The sequence below is a fragment of the Tachyglossus aculeatus genome, chromosome 4 (assembly GCF_015852505.1).
Source record: "Tachyglossus aculeatus isolate mTacAcu1 chromosome 4, mTacAcu1.pri, whole genome shotgun sequence".
Taxonomy (NCBI): domain Eukaryota; kingdom Metazoa; phylum Chordata; class Mammalia; order Monotremata; family Tachyglossidae; genus Tachyglossus; species Tachyglossus aculeatus.
In genome coordinates, this window is record NC_052069.1 from 90,039,368 (window position 1) to 90,056,074 (window position 16,707).

At 40.5% G+C, this 16,707-nt stretch overlaps 1 protein-coding gene across 1 annotated transcript in view; it reads right to left on the reverse strand.

Annotated features, from left to right (window-relative positions):
* Window positions 1–16,707, reverse strand: part of TMEM67 (transmembrane protein 67) — a 75,430-nt gene that overhangs the window by 7,508 nt on the left and 51,215 nt on the right. Inside the window, exons 17-26 of the mRNA XM_038745643.1 lie at window positions 14,058–14,156; window positions 13,630–13,716; window positions 9,568–9,667; window positions 9,331–9,470; window positions 7,282–7,422; window positions 4,335–4,415; window positions 3,712–3,828; window positions 2,010–2,126; window positions 1,764–1,868; window positions 836–938 (exon numbers count right to left, since the gene is read on the reverse strand). Of these exons, the coding sequence (XP_038601571.1) occupies window positions 836–938; window positions 1,764–1,868; window positions 2,010–2,126; window positions 3,712–3,828; window positions 4,335–4,415; window positions 7,282–7,422; window positions 9,331–9,470; window positions 9,568–9,667; window positions 13,630–13,716; window positions 14,058–14,156 (1,090 nt within the window). The remainder of the gene's footprint in view (window positions 1–835; window positions 939–1,763; window positions 1,869–2,009; window positions 2,127–3,711; window positions 3,829–4,334; window positions 4,416–7,281; window positions 7,423–9,330; window positions 9,471–9,567; window positions 9,668–13,629; window positions 13,717–14,057; window positions 14,157–16,707) is intronic.

Below are 16,707 nucleotides of genomic sequence, written 5' to 3' on the forward strand. Positions count from 1 at the left end.
CCAGGCCCTTTTGATTCCTAGGCCTGTGCCTCTCTATCTTTACCAACACATATATAGCATTACAGGCTGCTATACGCTCTTATACAACGGGTAAAGGGCATAAATGGACTAAAGATAGTCCACAGATAGGAAAATATGGAGGAACTATGTCTCCTTTGTTAAGCCTTTATCCGTGACTGATCTCCAGAGAAATCAGTAACCTTGCCTTTAATCTTGCTGTAGGTTATCTGCTAAGAAAAGAGCCCTCACTGTTGTGAGTAAGGGCCCAAACATTTTGGCAACTCGGAAATTAATTCAATGCACAGACTTTAATTTGATGTGGAACCTACATTTATTGTTTTCCAAAATACAGGGCTGACAGCTGAGAAACTTCTTACCCTTTTAATCAGAAACTGAGAGTCCATAAAGTACTTGGTTTTTCACCTTCAAAGCCAGAGCCAAGACTAATGTGGCAATTTGGCAGACCAAGAGTTTCCTCTTTTCAATTCATGGAATTTCAAATTCTTTGGCTGCTAAAACTGTTTTCTGGTTGCCTTGTTTGGGCAAAATCCCATTTCATAGCATTTCAGGGAGAAAAACTGTTTTCTCAAATGAAAATTTCCCAAGTAAAATTTGTCCTAATTTCATAATGACAACAGCTGCCAAGGAACCAATTCCCTTTCATTAATTACTAGAGTTTTCTTTCTCGCCAAATAAGCTGGTTGGATATGCCACACAGAGTACAGTATCAAGAAAATTTCCAAGCAAGAAATAAATTGAGAATAGTGAGCTGCAGTCAATGCGCTATGGGGGAAACTTTATACGCAAAAAATAAAGTACATCGATAGAAAGATACCATTGTAGAAGATGCTTTTTTCCATCGGTTCCATGAACTCCATACCCAGAATGCGTTCCAGTAGCAGTTTGTCTTTCACAAAATAATCCATTTCTTTATGGACCTAACAAACAGGGAAGATAGTTTTTGGGTGAGCTAAATGAAGTTTAACCAGTTATTAATGTAAATTACCCCTTAGCGTGTCTTTACATAATGTGTTTTGGGTAGAACGCTATGGAGGAATTAGGGAACATTTTTTCCACGACCCAATTCTTTCTTCCCACAACACAGGTCTGCTTGGATACTAGGCGACGCGATGTCAGAAGAAACGGTTTTGCTTGGGGCACGGTGTTGGTCAAGGCGTGAGAAATACGATGCCAGTTTTCGCAGCGTGTGGTTCTTTAGCCACATAATCCCCATGTTACAGGAGAATTGACTCTATTCATTATACTTGGTGCAAAGCAATGTACTAAGTACTGGGAACACTAGGTACCAGGATAATAACAGACTCAGATCCTGGCCCACAGAAGGCTGTTCATCTTACAGAATGGGAGCTAGGAATAGATGAGAGACCACTGGAGAAGCCGGAGCAGAAAGAAACGTGAAAGGAAATAAGATAAATAATGAACGACAATGTGTAAAATATTTTTGGACCCTGAGAACAAATAGGACAGATTTTTCTTTTTACATCTAGAAAAAAAATGATGAAATTACGCTCTTCTGATGGACAGAACTCACCCTGACACATTTTATTTTGATCATCTTTATCCTTGTCTAGTTAATACCTTTTAAAAATCCAAACTTTACCCATTCTTTAGGTAAATGCTTAGAACAAAAGCAAACATCCTAAAACATTTTAATACAATTCCGTTTCCGGCATCATCAGTTAAGTCGTTTTACTTTCACAGTGCCATTTTTATTTCAACTTAAAAAAACTGTAAATACATACGTGATCTATGAATGAGCCAAGGAACTTATTCATGGTATGATATGCTTTAATACTCTGTTCAAAAGAAGTTGCGGAAGAACTCAATAGCCTAGAGGGGCCATTTTTCTAAAAAGCAAAGAGATTAAGTTAGATGGGCTCGATATGCTTCTGGAGTTTAACTTTTATTAAACAATATACTAAGATATAACAATTATATATACATGGATAGATGTGTGCATGTGATGCATAAATTATAGCCATACCTACCCTCATTAGAGTTTCATGAATTTTATCATAATGTTGTCTCATCTTGTTTGAAATGGAAATCTGAAATGTCTGGCCATCTGTGCTGGGAAGCAAACCTCTTTGGCTACAAAGGTTTTCCTGCAAAATTGAAATAATTGATAATGAGAGAGATAAATTTGTAAAACGCACTACATCACAGAAGACACTCAAAAAGGGATGGCATTTTTTCTTGATTAGGAATTCAGCTTCATCCTAAATCTCTGGTCCTAATAGACCTTGTTTTTCTAGTCTAAGACATTTCTATTCAGTTTATCAAAGGAATATTTTGGTCCAGCTTGATAAACCTTCAGTTGCTCACTGAACGAGCTCCTCTATCGGATTGATTCCCAAACTTTTATTTTCATTTCTGTAAACTGTGCGTTCAATTAGAAAGCTTTTTTATGTCACTGGTTTTTGCCTCTTTTTTAAGCCTTCTCTTTCTGATGCACACAGAAAGAATCTGTAAACTAAAATATAGTGCAAGAAAAACAAATCTTGAAAAAATTTTTGATTGTTTCCACTAAACAATATTTAACAAATATTTCATCCTTTTCCCTAAATTAATTGTAATTAAAAGATACAATTTATTTTTATTTTCCTTTGGTCTTGAAAGATGACCACTTTGGAGAAAAGCCTCAAAATCTCATACTATAGCATGGGTGAACATTTTTTCATATTAACGTGCCAAATAAATTTGACCGCATCATTTCAGTAGGATTTTGGTTTGAATAGAGAGATTCTTCCCCTATAGACTGGTCTCTATACACCATACCTTCCTATAGACTGTATTCTTGTAGGCAAAGAATGTGTCTACCAACTCTGTTATACTGAATTCTCCCAAGCATTCAGTACAGTGCTCTGCACACTGTAAGCATTCATGAAATTTGACTGATTGAGACCCTCAAAACTAGCTCTTCTGTACTGTCTCTACACTTCTTCTGGTATTTGTTAAGCACTTACTATGTGCCAGGCACTGTACTAAATGCTTACGAGAATTCTAAATTCTCAGGGTACTGTGATAGATACAGGGTAATCTTAATCTGTTTGGACACAGTCCCTGTCTCCTATAGGGCTCACGGTCTTATTCCCCATTTTACAGATGAGGTAACTGAGGCACAGAAAGTTAGGCCACAAAGCAGACACGTGGTGGATCCGGGATTAGAACCCAGGTCCTCTCACTCCCGATGCCCGTACTCTTTCTACTAGGTGACACTCCTTCTCGGTTTTGTGAAAAGCTACAGTTTAACATGAGAAATATTTCTGTGACCCCTCATGCCAAAACAAATGACAATTTTTAAGTTCACTGGTGTGTAAGCAGCAACTGATGCATATTCTACTCTCAAACATCTTTAAAAACTGAACAATAATATAGACAGAATATCCACTTCTCCATGTGACAGAACAAAAAATACTGCTTAAGAATTTAAATATGATTCAAAAATACGTATCTCAACTATGGGTATGTACACTAGTAGTGCTGGAAATATATGGATGGTCCAAAGCTTTGGAAATCAGTCTGTGCATTAGCAATGACATCATTTACCAATATTAGAATCAATACGGTTCAATTTTTCTTCTCTTCTGCAGGCATAGTATAATAACCTACAGACCAAGAGAGACCATATCTTCCTACTTACTGTAAAAAAGAAAGGGATTACAGAAATTTGACACTACTTTTTCATACCGCTTCTCTCCTTAAATTCATGTTCATTTCTTCCATATTGGTATCTGCATGTCCATGTACGGATCGACCATGTATATAATAACCAAAACATCTGTGTGATAAGAGAAATACTGAAATCTGCAAGGTAGGGGAAAAAAAACCAACAGTTTAGTATCCAAATTTTAAATTAAAAAATTACTTATATAAATCCTGCCCCTTGAATAGATATCGAGTAAATAGAAAATATTATACAAGATGTTAAAAAAAGTTGCAATAGGCCTTTGAGAAATATTTGAAAATAAAACTGTTGACTCAGTAGAAAATAAAAAAAACACATAACTGATGGGTGAAAAGTGTCAAAGGGTTTGTACAAGCTTCTATGTGCTAGGATTATGGGAGGGGAAAAGATATGTTACTAAATATCAGGCCTTAAATCACAAAACCATACAAAACTAGGGCATCTGAACAGTTACTTGGAATGGATAATTATTTATGAAAATATAATTCCTTGTCAATTTTAATTATGTGTAGAATGAACAGTTAATGGAGAAGCACTGAAAATGTATTAATTCCCAACCCCTTTCATCTCCAGTTTGCTGAGAGGAAAACTACTATCGACAAAGATAAGGCTAAAAGGTACTTACATTGCTCATGCAGCACAAATCAACAAATTGTCTTATTTTATCTTCCACGAATCTCTCAAAAAAGATAGCAAAGAACCCGATCTGAAACATTAAATCAAGTTTATACTCAATAGTCTGCGCCTTTTAATTTCCTTTAATAGCTAAAGTTCAGTCAGCTGAAGAGTGTAGAAGTTGTGAGAAACCGCAATATTCACAATGACTCCCACTGGGTTTGTGGAATCCCAGTTATCATTTCTGATTCCTCCTTAGAAGATGAGAAAATCTTAAGAATACTTAAGGAAACCTGGCTTTACATTTAAAATGCTTCTTAGGGTTTCAAATCAAATCATTTTGGTTATACGTTCTGATTTTAGGTTAATTTTTGACCCAAGACCAGGCCCAATTAATGACTGGTTCCACAGCTAAACCTAAATTTCTGATTACTATAAACATGTCTTAAATTGGGTAAGATAACATATGTGAAGTTCATATGTGAACAAATGGAGCTTTAATCATCAATGCTTGCATCCATTTTTAAGAAAGCCTATGAATTTATGTTCATGTTGCCAACTTGTACTTCCCAAGCGCTTAGTACAGTGTTCTGCACACAGTAAGTACTCAATAAATACGATTGATTGATTGATTGATTGAATTTAGGGATGCAGAGTAGCCTAGGAGACAGAGTACAGGCTTCGGAGTCAGGAGGACCTGGGCTCTAATCATTCATTCAATCGTATTTAATCGTATTTATTGAGCGCTTACTGTGTGCAGAGCACTGTACTAAGCGCTTGGGAGGTACAAGCTGGCAACATATCGAGACGGTCCCTACCCAACAGCAGGCTCACAGTCTAGAAGGGGGAGACAGACAGTAAAACAACACATGTTAACAAAATAAAAAAAATAGAATAAATATGTACAAGTAAAATAAATAGAGTAATAAATATGTACAAACATATATACAGGTATAATCCTGGCTCTGCCACTTGTCTGCTGTGTGACCTTGGGCAAATCACTTCACTTCTCTTGAGCATTAAGACTTTGAGCCCCAGGTGGGGCATTCAACCTTGTATCTACCTCAGAGCTTAGTACAGTGCCAAGGTCACAAAGCAGACGAGTGGTGGAAGCGGGATTAGAACCCACGTCCACTGACTCCAGGCCTGTGCTTTTTCCACTAGGCCACGCTGCTTCTCTAGGAGTTCAAAGGTGTACATAGGGGTTTAAAGATATCTCTACCTGGATGTCCCACCAACGTCTCAAACTAAACCCGTCCAAAACAAAACTCCATCTTTCCACCCAAACCCTGTCCATCCAAGTCTTTCCTTTCATTGTAGACAAAACCATTATTCTCCCTCTCTCGCAAGCCAGTAACCTTGGCATTATCGTCGACTCATCTCCTTCATTCAGCTCACATATTCAATCTGTCACTAAAATCCTGTAGATTCTACCTTCATAACGTCGCCAAAATCCACCCTTTCCTCTCCATCCAAACTACTACTACACTGATCCCAGCACCTATCTTATCCCACCTGAACTTTCGCATCTGCATCCTTGCTGACCTCTCTGCCTCCCCACTCCGGCCCATACTTAACTCTGCTGCCTGGATCATTTTTCTAAAAAAAGGTTCGCTCCACAACACCTCACTCCTCAAGAACCTCCAGGTGTTGCCCATCGTCTGTATCAAATGGAAACTCCACTCCTTTGGCTTGAAAGGACTCAGTCAGCTCCCTCCTTCCAACCTTACCTCACTGATTTCCCACTATCATCCAGCCCACACATTTTGTTCCTCTAGCAGCAGTTTGCTCGTGCTTCCTTGATCTCCTCTATTTTGCCACTGACCCTTTCCCCTGTGGCTCAGTGGAAAGAGCACGGGCTTTGGAGTCAGAGGTCATGAGTTCGAATCCCGGCTCCGCCAATTGTCAGCTGTGTGACTTTGGGCAAGTCACAACTTCTCTGGGCCACAGTTACCTCATCTGTAAAATGGGGATTAAGACTGTGAGCCCCCATGGGACAACCTGATCACCTTGTAACCTCCCCAGAGCTTAGAACAGTGCTTTGCACATAGTAAGCACTTAATAAATGCCATCATTATTATTATTATTATTATTATTATTATTATCCTTACAATAGCTTGGAGCTCCCTCTCTGCAGAAGGTCTCTTGGAGGAGACCTTTCCTAGTAAAGCCCTTCTTTCCCCACCTCCTTCTCCCTTCTGCACATTTGGATCTGTACCCTTTGAACAACTGAAAGTCACCCCACCCTCAACCCCACAACACTAAATATCTGTAATTTATTTATCTGTACAGTGCTCTGTACACAGTAACTAAAACCTTCTAAGCAGTCAATCAATAATATTAAGTGTTTATTGTGACAGAAAGCACTTAATATTACTGACTGACTGATTGCTTAGATAGCCTTAGTTAACTATAAGATGCTTTAGAAAAAAAGGCTGCTATTCGACCTGAACGGAAACTATTTTTCACTAAGGCTGAAAAACCACTCCGACAGTCAACGTCTACTTCTGCATCCTCCTGGGAAGACTAATCATCACCTTGCAATTCCTTATTTAGTTGATATTGTGATGAGATGTTCTGAATAACTATAATGGAAACTGAATGATATCTTACTGATATTTAATTTTACAGAAGACTGCATGTAAAAGAATTTCAGATTGTTTTCCCAGATGTTCTGGAACTGATGACAACTTATAACCTACAAGTCTCCGGGAAAATGTACCCCACAATACAGCGGTCATGATACATCCCTGAAGACTGTAAGCTTCTTATGGGTAGGGATCCCATCGACTAACTCTGTTGTATTTCACTTTCCCAAGTGCTTAGTAGAGTGCTCTGCACAGTATGCCCTCAATAAAGACCACTGATTGATTTTTGATGAATGTGTTATGGCTGTACTGTGAGGTATACCTGTATTTGAGAGGCAGTGTTATTTTCAGAATAAAATATGCACAGACCTGTATCACGGCGATGGCTAGCCACAGGGCAGTAGACACCGCATATCGCAAAATACGGCTAGAAGGAGCGCTGTAGCTATCTGCACTTCTCGTAAGATTAGAAGACGGATCCATTAAAGCCAAATTGCTGAATCCGACAACCTAAAAATACAAAAATGATAACTGTTAGAACTTGAAAAATGTTTCCTCGATGTAAAAAATTTTCAGGAAATCATGAATTCTGAGTCACACAGGTTTCGGAGGGACTATGAAGAGGCATTAGCTTTTACCACTATTGTTTAGGATTTTTATTTACAAACAAATTGACAAAATACAGGCTATAATCACCAGCTATTTCTTAGGTGACCAACAGTTTTGTTGCTATTATGCAGTTTTAATCGAGAGGGTTAATTTTAATCCTAGTCTCTCAGTACTTTGCATTGGCAATGTGGGACAGAATTAGGATGTAAGAACCAGGCCTTTGCTTATTAAGAGGTAGCACACTTAGGACATTAGATCAATCAATCAATCAATCGTATTTATTGAGCGCTTACTGTGTGCAGAGCACTGTACTAACTTCTACATGCATTCAGCTCATCATAAAGTCAACTACCCTTTAAAGGAATAAAAGATACTCTTTTGAATGAAAACTTACGGCACAACACAAATGATGATAGGTGCTTCTACAATGCATTTTTTCAGTTGAGCATCTTCAATGGAGAATAGCTATTTTGCTCGCCTAAAACCGTGGTACAGAATTCCAGAGAGTTCACGGAATCTCCATTCCTGGAGCTTTTTATATAAAGAACAGACAAACATCTATCCTGAAGCTTTGGCCATTCTATTATTCTACTCTATGAACACCTGCATAAAAACTACCTTAAAACAGTTTCTCAAAAGATGGGGATTCTTCTCAGAACACGAGTAGTTCCAGGAGTGAAAAGTGTTACAGGGGGAAAGTGTGTGGGAAGGGCGAAGTGAGGAAATACCAGGTAATAATTTATTTTCCAATTTCAGACTTCTTCAATTGTAAACTGGGAAAACTCCTGTGAAGATAATTTTCCTATTGAAATGACAGACTAGGCGGTTATTGGACAGTGTTTTTATCATTTTTTAAAAATATTACTTATTAACTTTTACTATGTGCCAGACACTCTACTAGGCACTAAGATTGATACAAGCTAATCTGGTTGGACACAGTCCAAGTGATAATAATTATAATAATAACTGCGGTATTTGTTAAGCACTTACTATATGCCAAGCACTGTAATAACAATGGCATTTATTAAGCGCTTACTATGTGCAAAGCACTGTTCTAAGTGCTGGGGAGGTTACAAGGTGATCAGGTTGTCCCACGGGGGCCCACAGTCTTCAACCCCATTTTACAGATGAGGTCACTGAGGTCCAGAGAAGTGACTTGTCCAAAGTCACACAGCGGACAAGTGGTGGTGTCGGAATTTGAACCCATGACCCCTGACTCCAAAGCCCATGCTCTTTCCCTGAGCCATGCTGCTTCTCACTAACTGTACTAAGTGCTGGGGTAGATTCAAGATAACCAAGTCCCACATGGGGCTCACAGTCTTAGTAGGAGGGAGAAAAGGTACTGAATCCCCATTTTGCAGATGAGGAAACTGAGGCACAGAGAAGTTAAATGGCTTACTCACACAGCCGGCAAATGGCTGCTATGAGGTGTGGCCCACAGTCTCTCGTGGGGCTCACAGTCTTAATCCCAATTTTAGGGATGAGATAACTGAAGCACAGAGAAGTTAAGTGACTTGCCATGGTCACACAGCAGACAAGTGGCGGAGCTACGATTAGAACCCAGGTCCATGGACTTTCCATTAGGCCTCACTGCTTTTTGATTATTACCTCATTATGATCTCGGGGACCGCTTTTTGGGTATATTCTATTCTTCAGCCAAACTCAAAAAATCCCCTCTCTCCCTTGGTTACACAGGAGCACTGGGGACTGTTGCTTTTACAAAGTAGATCCGCTTCAACTTTGGATGATTTGAAAGCAATGCACTGAAGCCATTCAGGATGCCCGCCATGTACTAAATATTACATATACCTCCAAAAAGAAGAGGACCGCAAGCACTTGAAAGAGCGGGTTAATTTTCCTCACAGTCTGAATTTCATTCCACTCATTTGCCACAAAATACGTCCTCCATATGCTCACAGGGGCAGTCGTGCTTCGTACACCCCCTTCACCTGGTCGGGACAAGAAAAACAAACGAGAAAGCTCTCACCTTTCTTTACTTTGAGAACATAACCGAAGAGCTGCCACACAAGTGATTGCTTAAATTACCTTCCACGGCTTTAAGGACTTTGCCTTTAGGTCGCTCCCAATCAATAAAGAAGATATCGATGGTCAGTTGGGATATAAACTTGTGCAAAAACTGCAGGGCCTAAAGAATGCCAATTAAATACAAACACAAAAATGACCTGGTTGGAAATGTTATTGGGGGGAAAAAAAAAACCCAACAAACCCAAGGATAGTAATCAATCAATCAATCGTATTTATTGAGTGCTTACTGTGTGCAGAGCACTGTACTAAGCGCTTGGGAAGTACAAGTTGGCAACATATAGAGACGGTCCCTACCCAACAGTGGGCTCACAGTCTAAAAGGGGGAGACAGAGAACAAAACCAAACATACTAACAAAATAAAATAAATAGAATAGATATGTACAGGTAAAATACATAAATAAATAAATAGAGTAATAAATATGTACAAACATATATACATATATACAGGTGCTGTGGGGAAGGGAAGGAGGTACGATAGTACTTAATGTACAGTTGTTCATACTGAAATTTTTACACTCATGATATTTTAATTTGGGGCATCTTTTTTCTACAGTATATTTGGACAACTCTATTAAATGAAATATCATCATCATCATCATCATCAATCGTATTTATTGAGCGCTTAATGTGTGCAGAGCACTGTACTAAGTGCTTGGGAAGTACAAATTGGCAACATATAGAGACAGTCCCTACCCAACAGTGGGCTCACAGTCTACAAGGGGGAGACAGAGAACGAAACCAAACATACTAACAAAATAAAATAAATAGAATAGATATGTATTGAATGTGACAGATTTGAAAGAGATGCTTGAGGTTATTCCTCCCTTCCATTTCTCTAGACAACTTAAGCCATATTATTATTATTACTTTAATAATAATAATATTTGCTAAGTGATCTCTCTGCCAAGTAGTGCCAAGCACCACTAAGTGCTGGGATAGATAATTAAGTTGGACTTGATCCCTGTTCCACATTGGGCTGGCTGACTAAAAAGGAAGGAGAACAGGTATTTAATTCCAGTTTGTAGGTAAGGAATCTGAGGCACAGAGAAGTTAAGTGACTTGCCCAAGGTCACACAGCAGGTCAACGGCACAGTCAGAATTAGAATACAGGGGACACTCTTTCCACTAGGCCATGCTGCATCTCTTCTTACACTTTTGCTCTAACCTTGGAAGAACTGAGGAACAACCCATCACTCGCCTTTAGACTAGTTTACAATAATCTTTCAATAATCTTTCATATTCTTGAAATCCACGATTAAATCCCACACTCAAACTTCCTTTAATAATTAATTTAGCCCTTATTTATAAGGCTTATTCTCCAGCCTTTCCAGCTTTTATTGCATCTTCTTGGATCTTTAAATTTTCTCTAGATCTCACTTAAGCTGCGAGACTCCCAAACTAGACACAAATTCTACTAAATGCCACATCCGCGATGGATAAAAAGGGACGATTGTCTTATCAATCAATCGTATTTATTGAGCGCTTACTGTGTGCAGAACACTGTACTAGGCGCTTGGGAAGGACAAGTTGGAAACATGTAGAGACGGTCCCTGCCCAACAGTGGGCTCACAGTCTAGAAGGGGGAGACAGAGAACAAAACCAAACACATTAACAAAATAAAATAAATAGAATAGATATGTACAGGTAAAATAAATAAATAAATAGAGTAATAAATATGCACAAACATATATACATATATATAGGAGCTGTGGGGAAGGGAAGGAGGTAAGACGGGGGGATGGAGGCGGGGGTTAGTATCTATGATTCAAAGATACTAACAGAACACAGGATCAAGTTTGCTCAGACGACTAAGTTTTACCAATTTCAAATATTGTGTATATAGAGAATATTGTGTGTATAGAGAAGCAGCGTGGCTCAATGGAAAAGAGCCCGGGCTTTGGAGCCAGAGGTCATGGGTTCAAATCCCGCCTCCACCAATTGTCAGCTGTGTGACTTTGGGCAAGTCACTTCACTTCTCTGTGCCTCAGTTACCTCCTCTGTAAAATGGGGATTAAGACTGTGAGCCCCCCGTGGGACAATGTGATCACCTGGTAACCTCCCCAGCGCTTAGAGCAGTGCTCTGCACATAGTAAGCGCTTAATAAATGCCATCGTTATTATTAGAAGCAGCGTGGCTCAGTGGAAAAGAGCATGGGCTTTGGAGTCAGTGGTCATGGGTTCAAATCCCAGTTCCGCCACTTGTTAGCTGTGTGACTTTGGGCAAGTCATTTAACTTCTCTGGGCCTCAGTTCCCTCATCTGTAAAATGGGGATGAAAACTGTGAGCCCCACGTGGGACAACCTGATCGCCCTGTATCCCCCCCCCAGTGCTTAGAACAGTGCTTTGCACATAGTAAGCACTTAATAAAATGCCATCATCATAGTGTGGGTTTTTTTTTTTCACTATGGGTTTTATTTAGGGTGATTTTGCAGCAGGACAGCACTATCAATAGCATAATTTTTTTCATGAAACATAAATGTTCCCGAAATCACCCACAATTGCTTGTCTTGGTTAGAAATTGTTCCTTTTCTCTTTTCAACGGAGTGAGGCTCTCAGTCCCTTCACTTAGAAAGGGGATCACTGGCATTTAAACCCTCAGAAACAGGCCCCCTAAGGAGACCGTGAGCCCACTGTTGGGTAGGGACTGTCTCTGTATGTTGCCAATTTGTACTTCCCCAGCGCTTAGTACAGTGCTCTGCACATAGTAAGCGCTCAATAAATACGATTGATGATGATGATGGTAAGTAGTGGTGGTGGTGGGAAGACTGGGTTGAATGGAGGGCCGCCAGAGTGCTATGGGAGGTAGGTGGAGAAAGGAGTTCTCTCTACAAGATCTTGGGAGAGGTGGGGCAAGAGACGGTGAGCCCCACATGGAACAGGGACTGTGCCCAACCAGATTTGCTTGTATCCACCACAGCGCTTAGTGCAGTGCCTGGAACGCAGTAAGCACATACCAAATACCAGAATTATCATTATTATTACAAGAACTTCAGCCTTGGGAAGCCCAGTTTTGGTTTTATTGTTTGGTTTTTTCTTTTACGGTATTTGTTCAGTGCTCACTTTGCTCCCTGCACTGTACTAAGCGCTGAGGCACATGCAAGACAGTCAGGTTGGACGCAGTCCATGTCCCACGTGGGGTTCACAGTCTTCACCCCCATTTTCCAGATAGGTAACTGAGGCACCGAGAAGTGAAGTGACTTGCCCAAGGTCACTGAGCAGCCGATGGGTGGCAGGGCTGGGATCAGAACCCAGGTCCTTTGGACTTCCCAGGCCCGTGCCCTATCCACTAGGCCACACTGCTTCTCTTCTGGCCTTTCGCTGAGCTCTACGGTGAGAGCTCTGTCTCCCCTGCCATTCAAGGCCCTACTGAGAGCTCACCTCCTCCAGGAGGCCTTCCCAGACTGAGCCCCTTCCTTCCTCTCCCCCTCGTCCCCCTCTCCATTCCCCCCATCTTACCTCCTTCCCTTCCCCACAGCACCTGTATATATCTATATATGTTTGTACATATTTATTACTCTATTTATTTATTTATTTATTTTACTTGTACCCATCTATTCTATTTATTTTATTTTTTTAGTATGTTTGGTTTTGTTCTCTGTCTCCCCCCTTTTAGACTGTGAGCCCACTGCTGGGTAGGGACTGTCTCTATATGTTGCCAATTTGTACTTCCCAAGCGCTTAGTACAGTGCTCTGCACATAGTAAGCGCTCAATAAATACGATTGATGATGATTCCATCCCAAAGCTCCTTTGGGCTGGCTTTCTCCCTCACCCTTTTCCCCTCTCTTCAGGAGGAATGGCTGGATGGAATTTGTTCATCAGAAATCCCTATCATATGCAAAAGAGTTTCTGACTGGTAGCAGGCAGCCTTACCAGGTTAATACTTTTTAAAGATATATAGATATAGATATACCGCCATTTAGACTGTGAGCCCACTGTTGGGTAGGGACTGTCTCTATATGTTGCCAATTTGTACTTCCCAAGCGCTTAGTACAGTGCTCTGCACATAGTAAGCGCTCAATAAATACGATTGATGATGATGATGATGATGATTTGAGCATCTACCTTTAAAGCAAAGGCACATCCAACATACGTGACAAAATTTTCTTCTTGAGCTGGTATCGGTAAGAAGACGGAGACGAACCGTTGTGCCTGTAATGAAAACCAACCACTGGATAAAACAAGATGCGTAGATCAAGTTTACTCTTACAACACGACTTGGTCAGTAAAGCTTATGGTGAAGGGGTGTGATATTTCTTAGATACAGCACACACAACAGGAGGTAAAAATTTGCCTCAACAGTGCTCTGCATACAGCAAGCGCTCAATAAATATGACTGAATGAATGAATGACTGATCAAAAGTGCCCAAAAAGGAAAAAATAAAAATCAAATCAAAGCAGTGTATTAACATTTCGACTCCCATCTCTTAAAAATGTATTTTTTTTAAAAAAAATCAACATTAGGGTATAAGTACTGTGACAATTTCACTTACTTTGAAAAAAATCAGCCAATAAAGACCTGTGCCCACCGTGATGACAAAGAAAACATTGGCCAGGTCTCCAGCATAGTACATCAAGAACTTCATAACAGTCTGCAATCAGAAATATTAGAGCACTTAAAAGCGACAATGGCTCTAGAAAGACATCTGAAACTCCCTCCCCCTCTATATGTGCTACACCACAACATGCCCCACCTTCAAAGCCTTATTAAAGTCATCTCTCAAGCGCTTAGTACAGTACAAGCGCTTAGTACAGTGCTCTGCACACAGTAAGTGCTCAATAAATATGATTGATGATGATCTCTCCTCCCAGAGGCCTTCCCCAATTATGCCCTCTTTCCCACAGCTCCCTCCCCTTCTGCATCATCTACACACTTGGATCTACAGCCACAGAGAAGCAGCGTGGCTCAGTGGAAAGAGCGCGGGCTTTGGAGTCAGAGGTCATGGGTTCAAATCCTGGCTCCGCCACTCGTCAACTGTGTGACTCTGGGCAAGTTACTTCACTCTCTGGGCTTCAGCTACCTCATCTGAAAAACGGGGATTAAGATTGTGAGCCCCACGTGGGACAACCTGATCACCTTGTAACCTCCCCAGCGCCTAGAACAGTGCTTTGCACATAATAAGCGCTTAATACACGCCGTTATTATTATTATTATTACAGTCATACACTTTGGGCATGACTGACAGAGCAGTCACCCCACCCTCAGCCCCACAGCATTTACACACTTGCATATCCATAATTTATTTATTTACATTAATGTCCATCTCCCCCTCCAGACTGAAAGCTCACTGAGGGCAGGGAAAGTGCCTACCAACTCTGTACTGCGCTCTCAGTCATCATCATCATCATCATCAATCGTATTTATTGAGCGCCTACTGTGTGCAGAGCACTGTACTAAGCGCTTGGGAAGTACAAACTGGCAACATATAGTCAGCCACTCTTACCTGTTGAATGCTTACTGTGTGCAGGGCACTGCACTAAGCACTTGGGAGAGTACAGTATAACAAGAAAACAGACACATTCCCTGCTCACAATGACCTTACTGTCTAGAGAGGGAGACAGACATTAATATACATAAATAAATTAAGGATTTGCAAGTGTTCCCCCAAGCATTTGGTGCGGTGCTCTGCACACAGTTAATTAACACCATTAATTGATTGAGAAGCAACCTTCAAAGAACGTTTCGTAGAACAAGAAAACTGGAATTTTAATAGTGCAGATTTTGAATTTCAAGGAAACTGCAAGCCAACACATATTACAGCTGGGAGGTGGGCAGATTTCAGTTCTGTATTATGTACGTAAGTATTCAAATGTCTCCATATCCATAAAAACCTAGCTTATGGAGGAGGGCAACCCGAATTTGTGTTCAGTTTCAGACTGCTGCTTAGTTCTTTGGCAACTTCTGAGACAAGCATCCTCCTCCCCATCCCCCCCATCCTACCTCCTTCCCCTCCCCACAGCACCTGTATATATGTTTGTCCAGATTTATTACTCTATTTATTTTACTTGTACATATTTACTATTCGATTTATTTTGTTAATGATTTGCACTTAGCTTTAATTCTATTTGTTCTGACAACTTGACACCTGTCCACATGTTTTGTTTTGTCGTCTGTCTTCCCCTTCTAGACTGTGAGCCCGTTGTTGCGTAGGGACTGTATACGTCGCCAGCTTGTACTTCCCAAGCGCTTAGTACAGTGCTCTGCACACAGTAAGCGCTCAATAAATATGATTGAATGAATGAAAGTCTTACTCCATACAAAGGTAGTTGTTTTCCTTGCACCTCTCCCATGATGGATCCTGGGTAAAATACAGGAGGGCAACTTTAGGATCCTAGGTTTTCTTTTCGGCTTCTTTTGAAACCCTGGACTAGTGGCCAAAATACTACTTTGACTGTAACCTTGTCTCTAGACTGTAAACTCATTGTGGGCAGGGACTGTGTCTGTTTACTGTTTTATTGTACTCTCCCAACCGCTTAGAACAGCGCTTGGCACATAATAAGCGCTTAACAAGTATCATCATTATCATGAAGAGGAAAGGGTGGAATTTGGAAGTGTAAAGAACAGATCTCTCTCAATCTTCAAAGCCCTAATGAAATCATATCTCATCCACCGCTCTACTTCCCCTCATTACTGCCTCTCCCAGATACTTAACCCCACCGCACAGCGCTTAGGTACAAATTCTTCTTACTCAGTTTCTTCCCTTTATTTATTCCCTGAAGTTTATTTTAAGGTCTGTCACCCCCTTTACACTGTAAGCTGCTTGAGGGATCATGTCTATTGTACTCCCCCAGGTGCTTAGTACAGTGTTCTGTCTCAAGAGTACTGACTAATTACCACTGATGGATTGTTTGATTGATTCAAGACTAAGCCAGACCCTCTGAGGCTACGCCAATAGCAACAGATCGTTCTGAGCCAGGCTATGGCTGGTAAGTGTAGACTGTCGGCTTGTTCATTCATTCATTCATTCATTCATTCATTCATTCAATCGTATTTATTGAGCGCTTACTGTGTGCAGAGCACTGGACTAAGCGCTTGGAAGTCCAAGTTGGCAACATATAGAGACAGTCCCTACCCACCAGCGGGCTCACAGTCTAGAAGGGGGAGAAAGACAACAAAACAAAACATATTAACAAAATAAAATA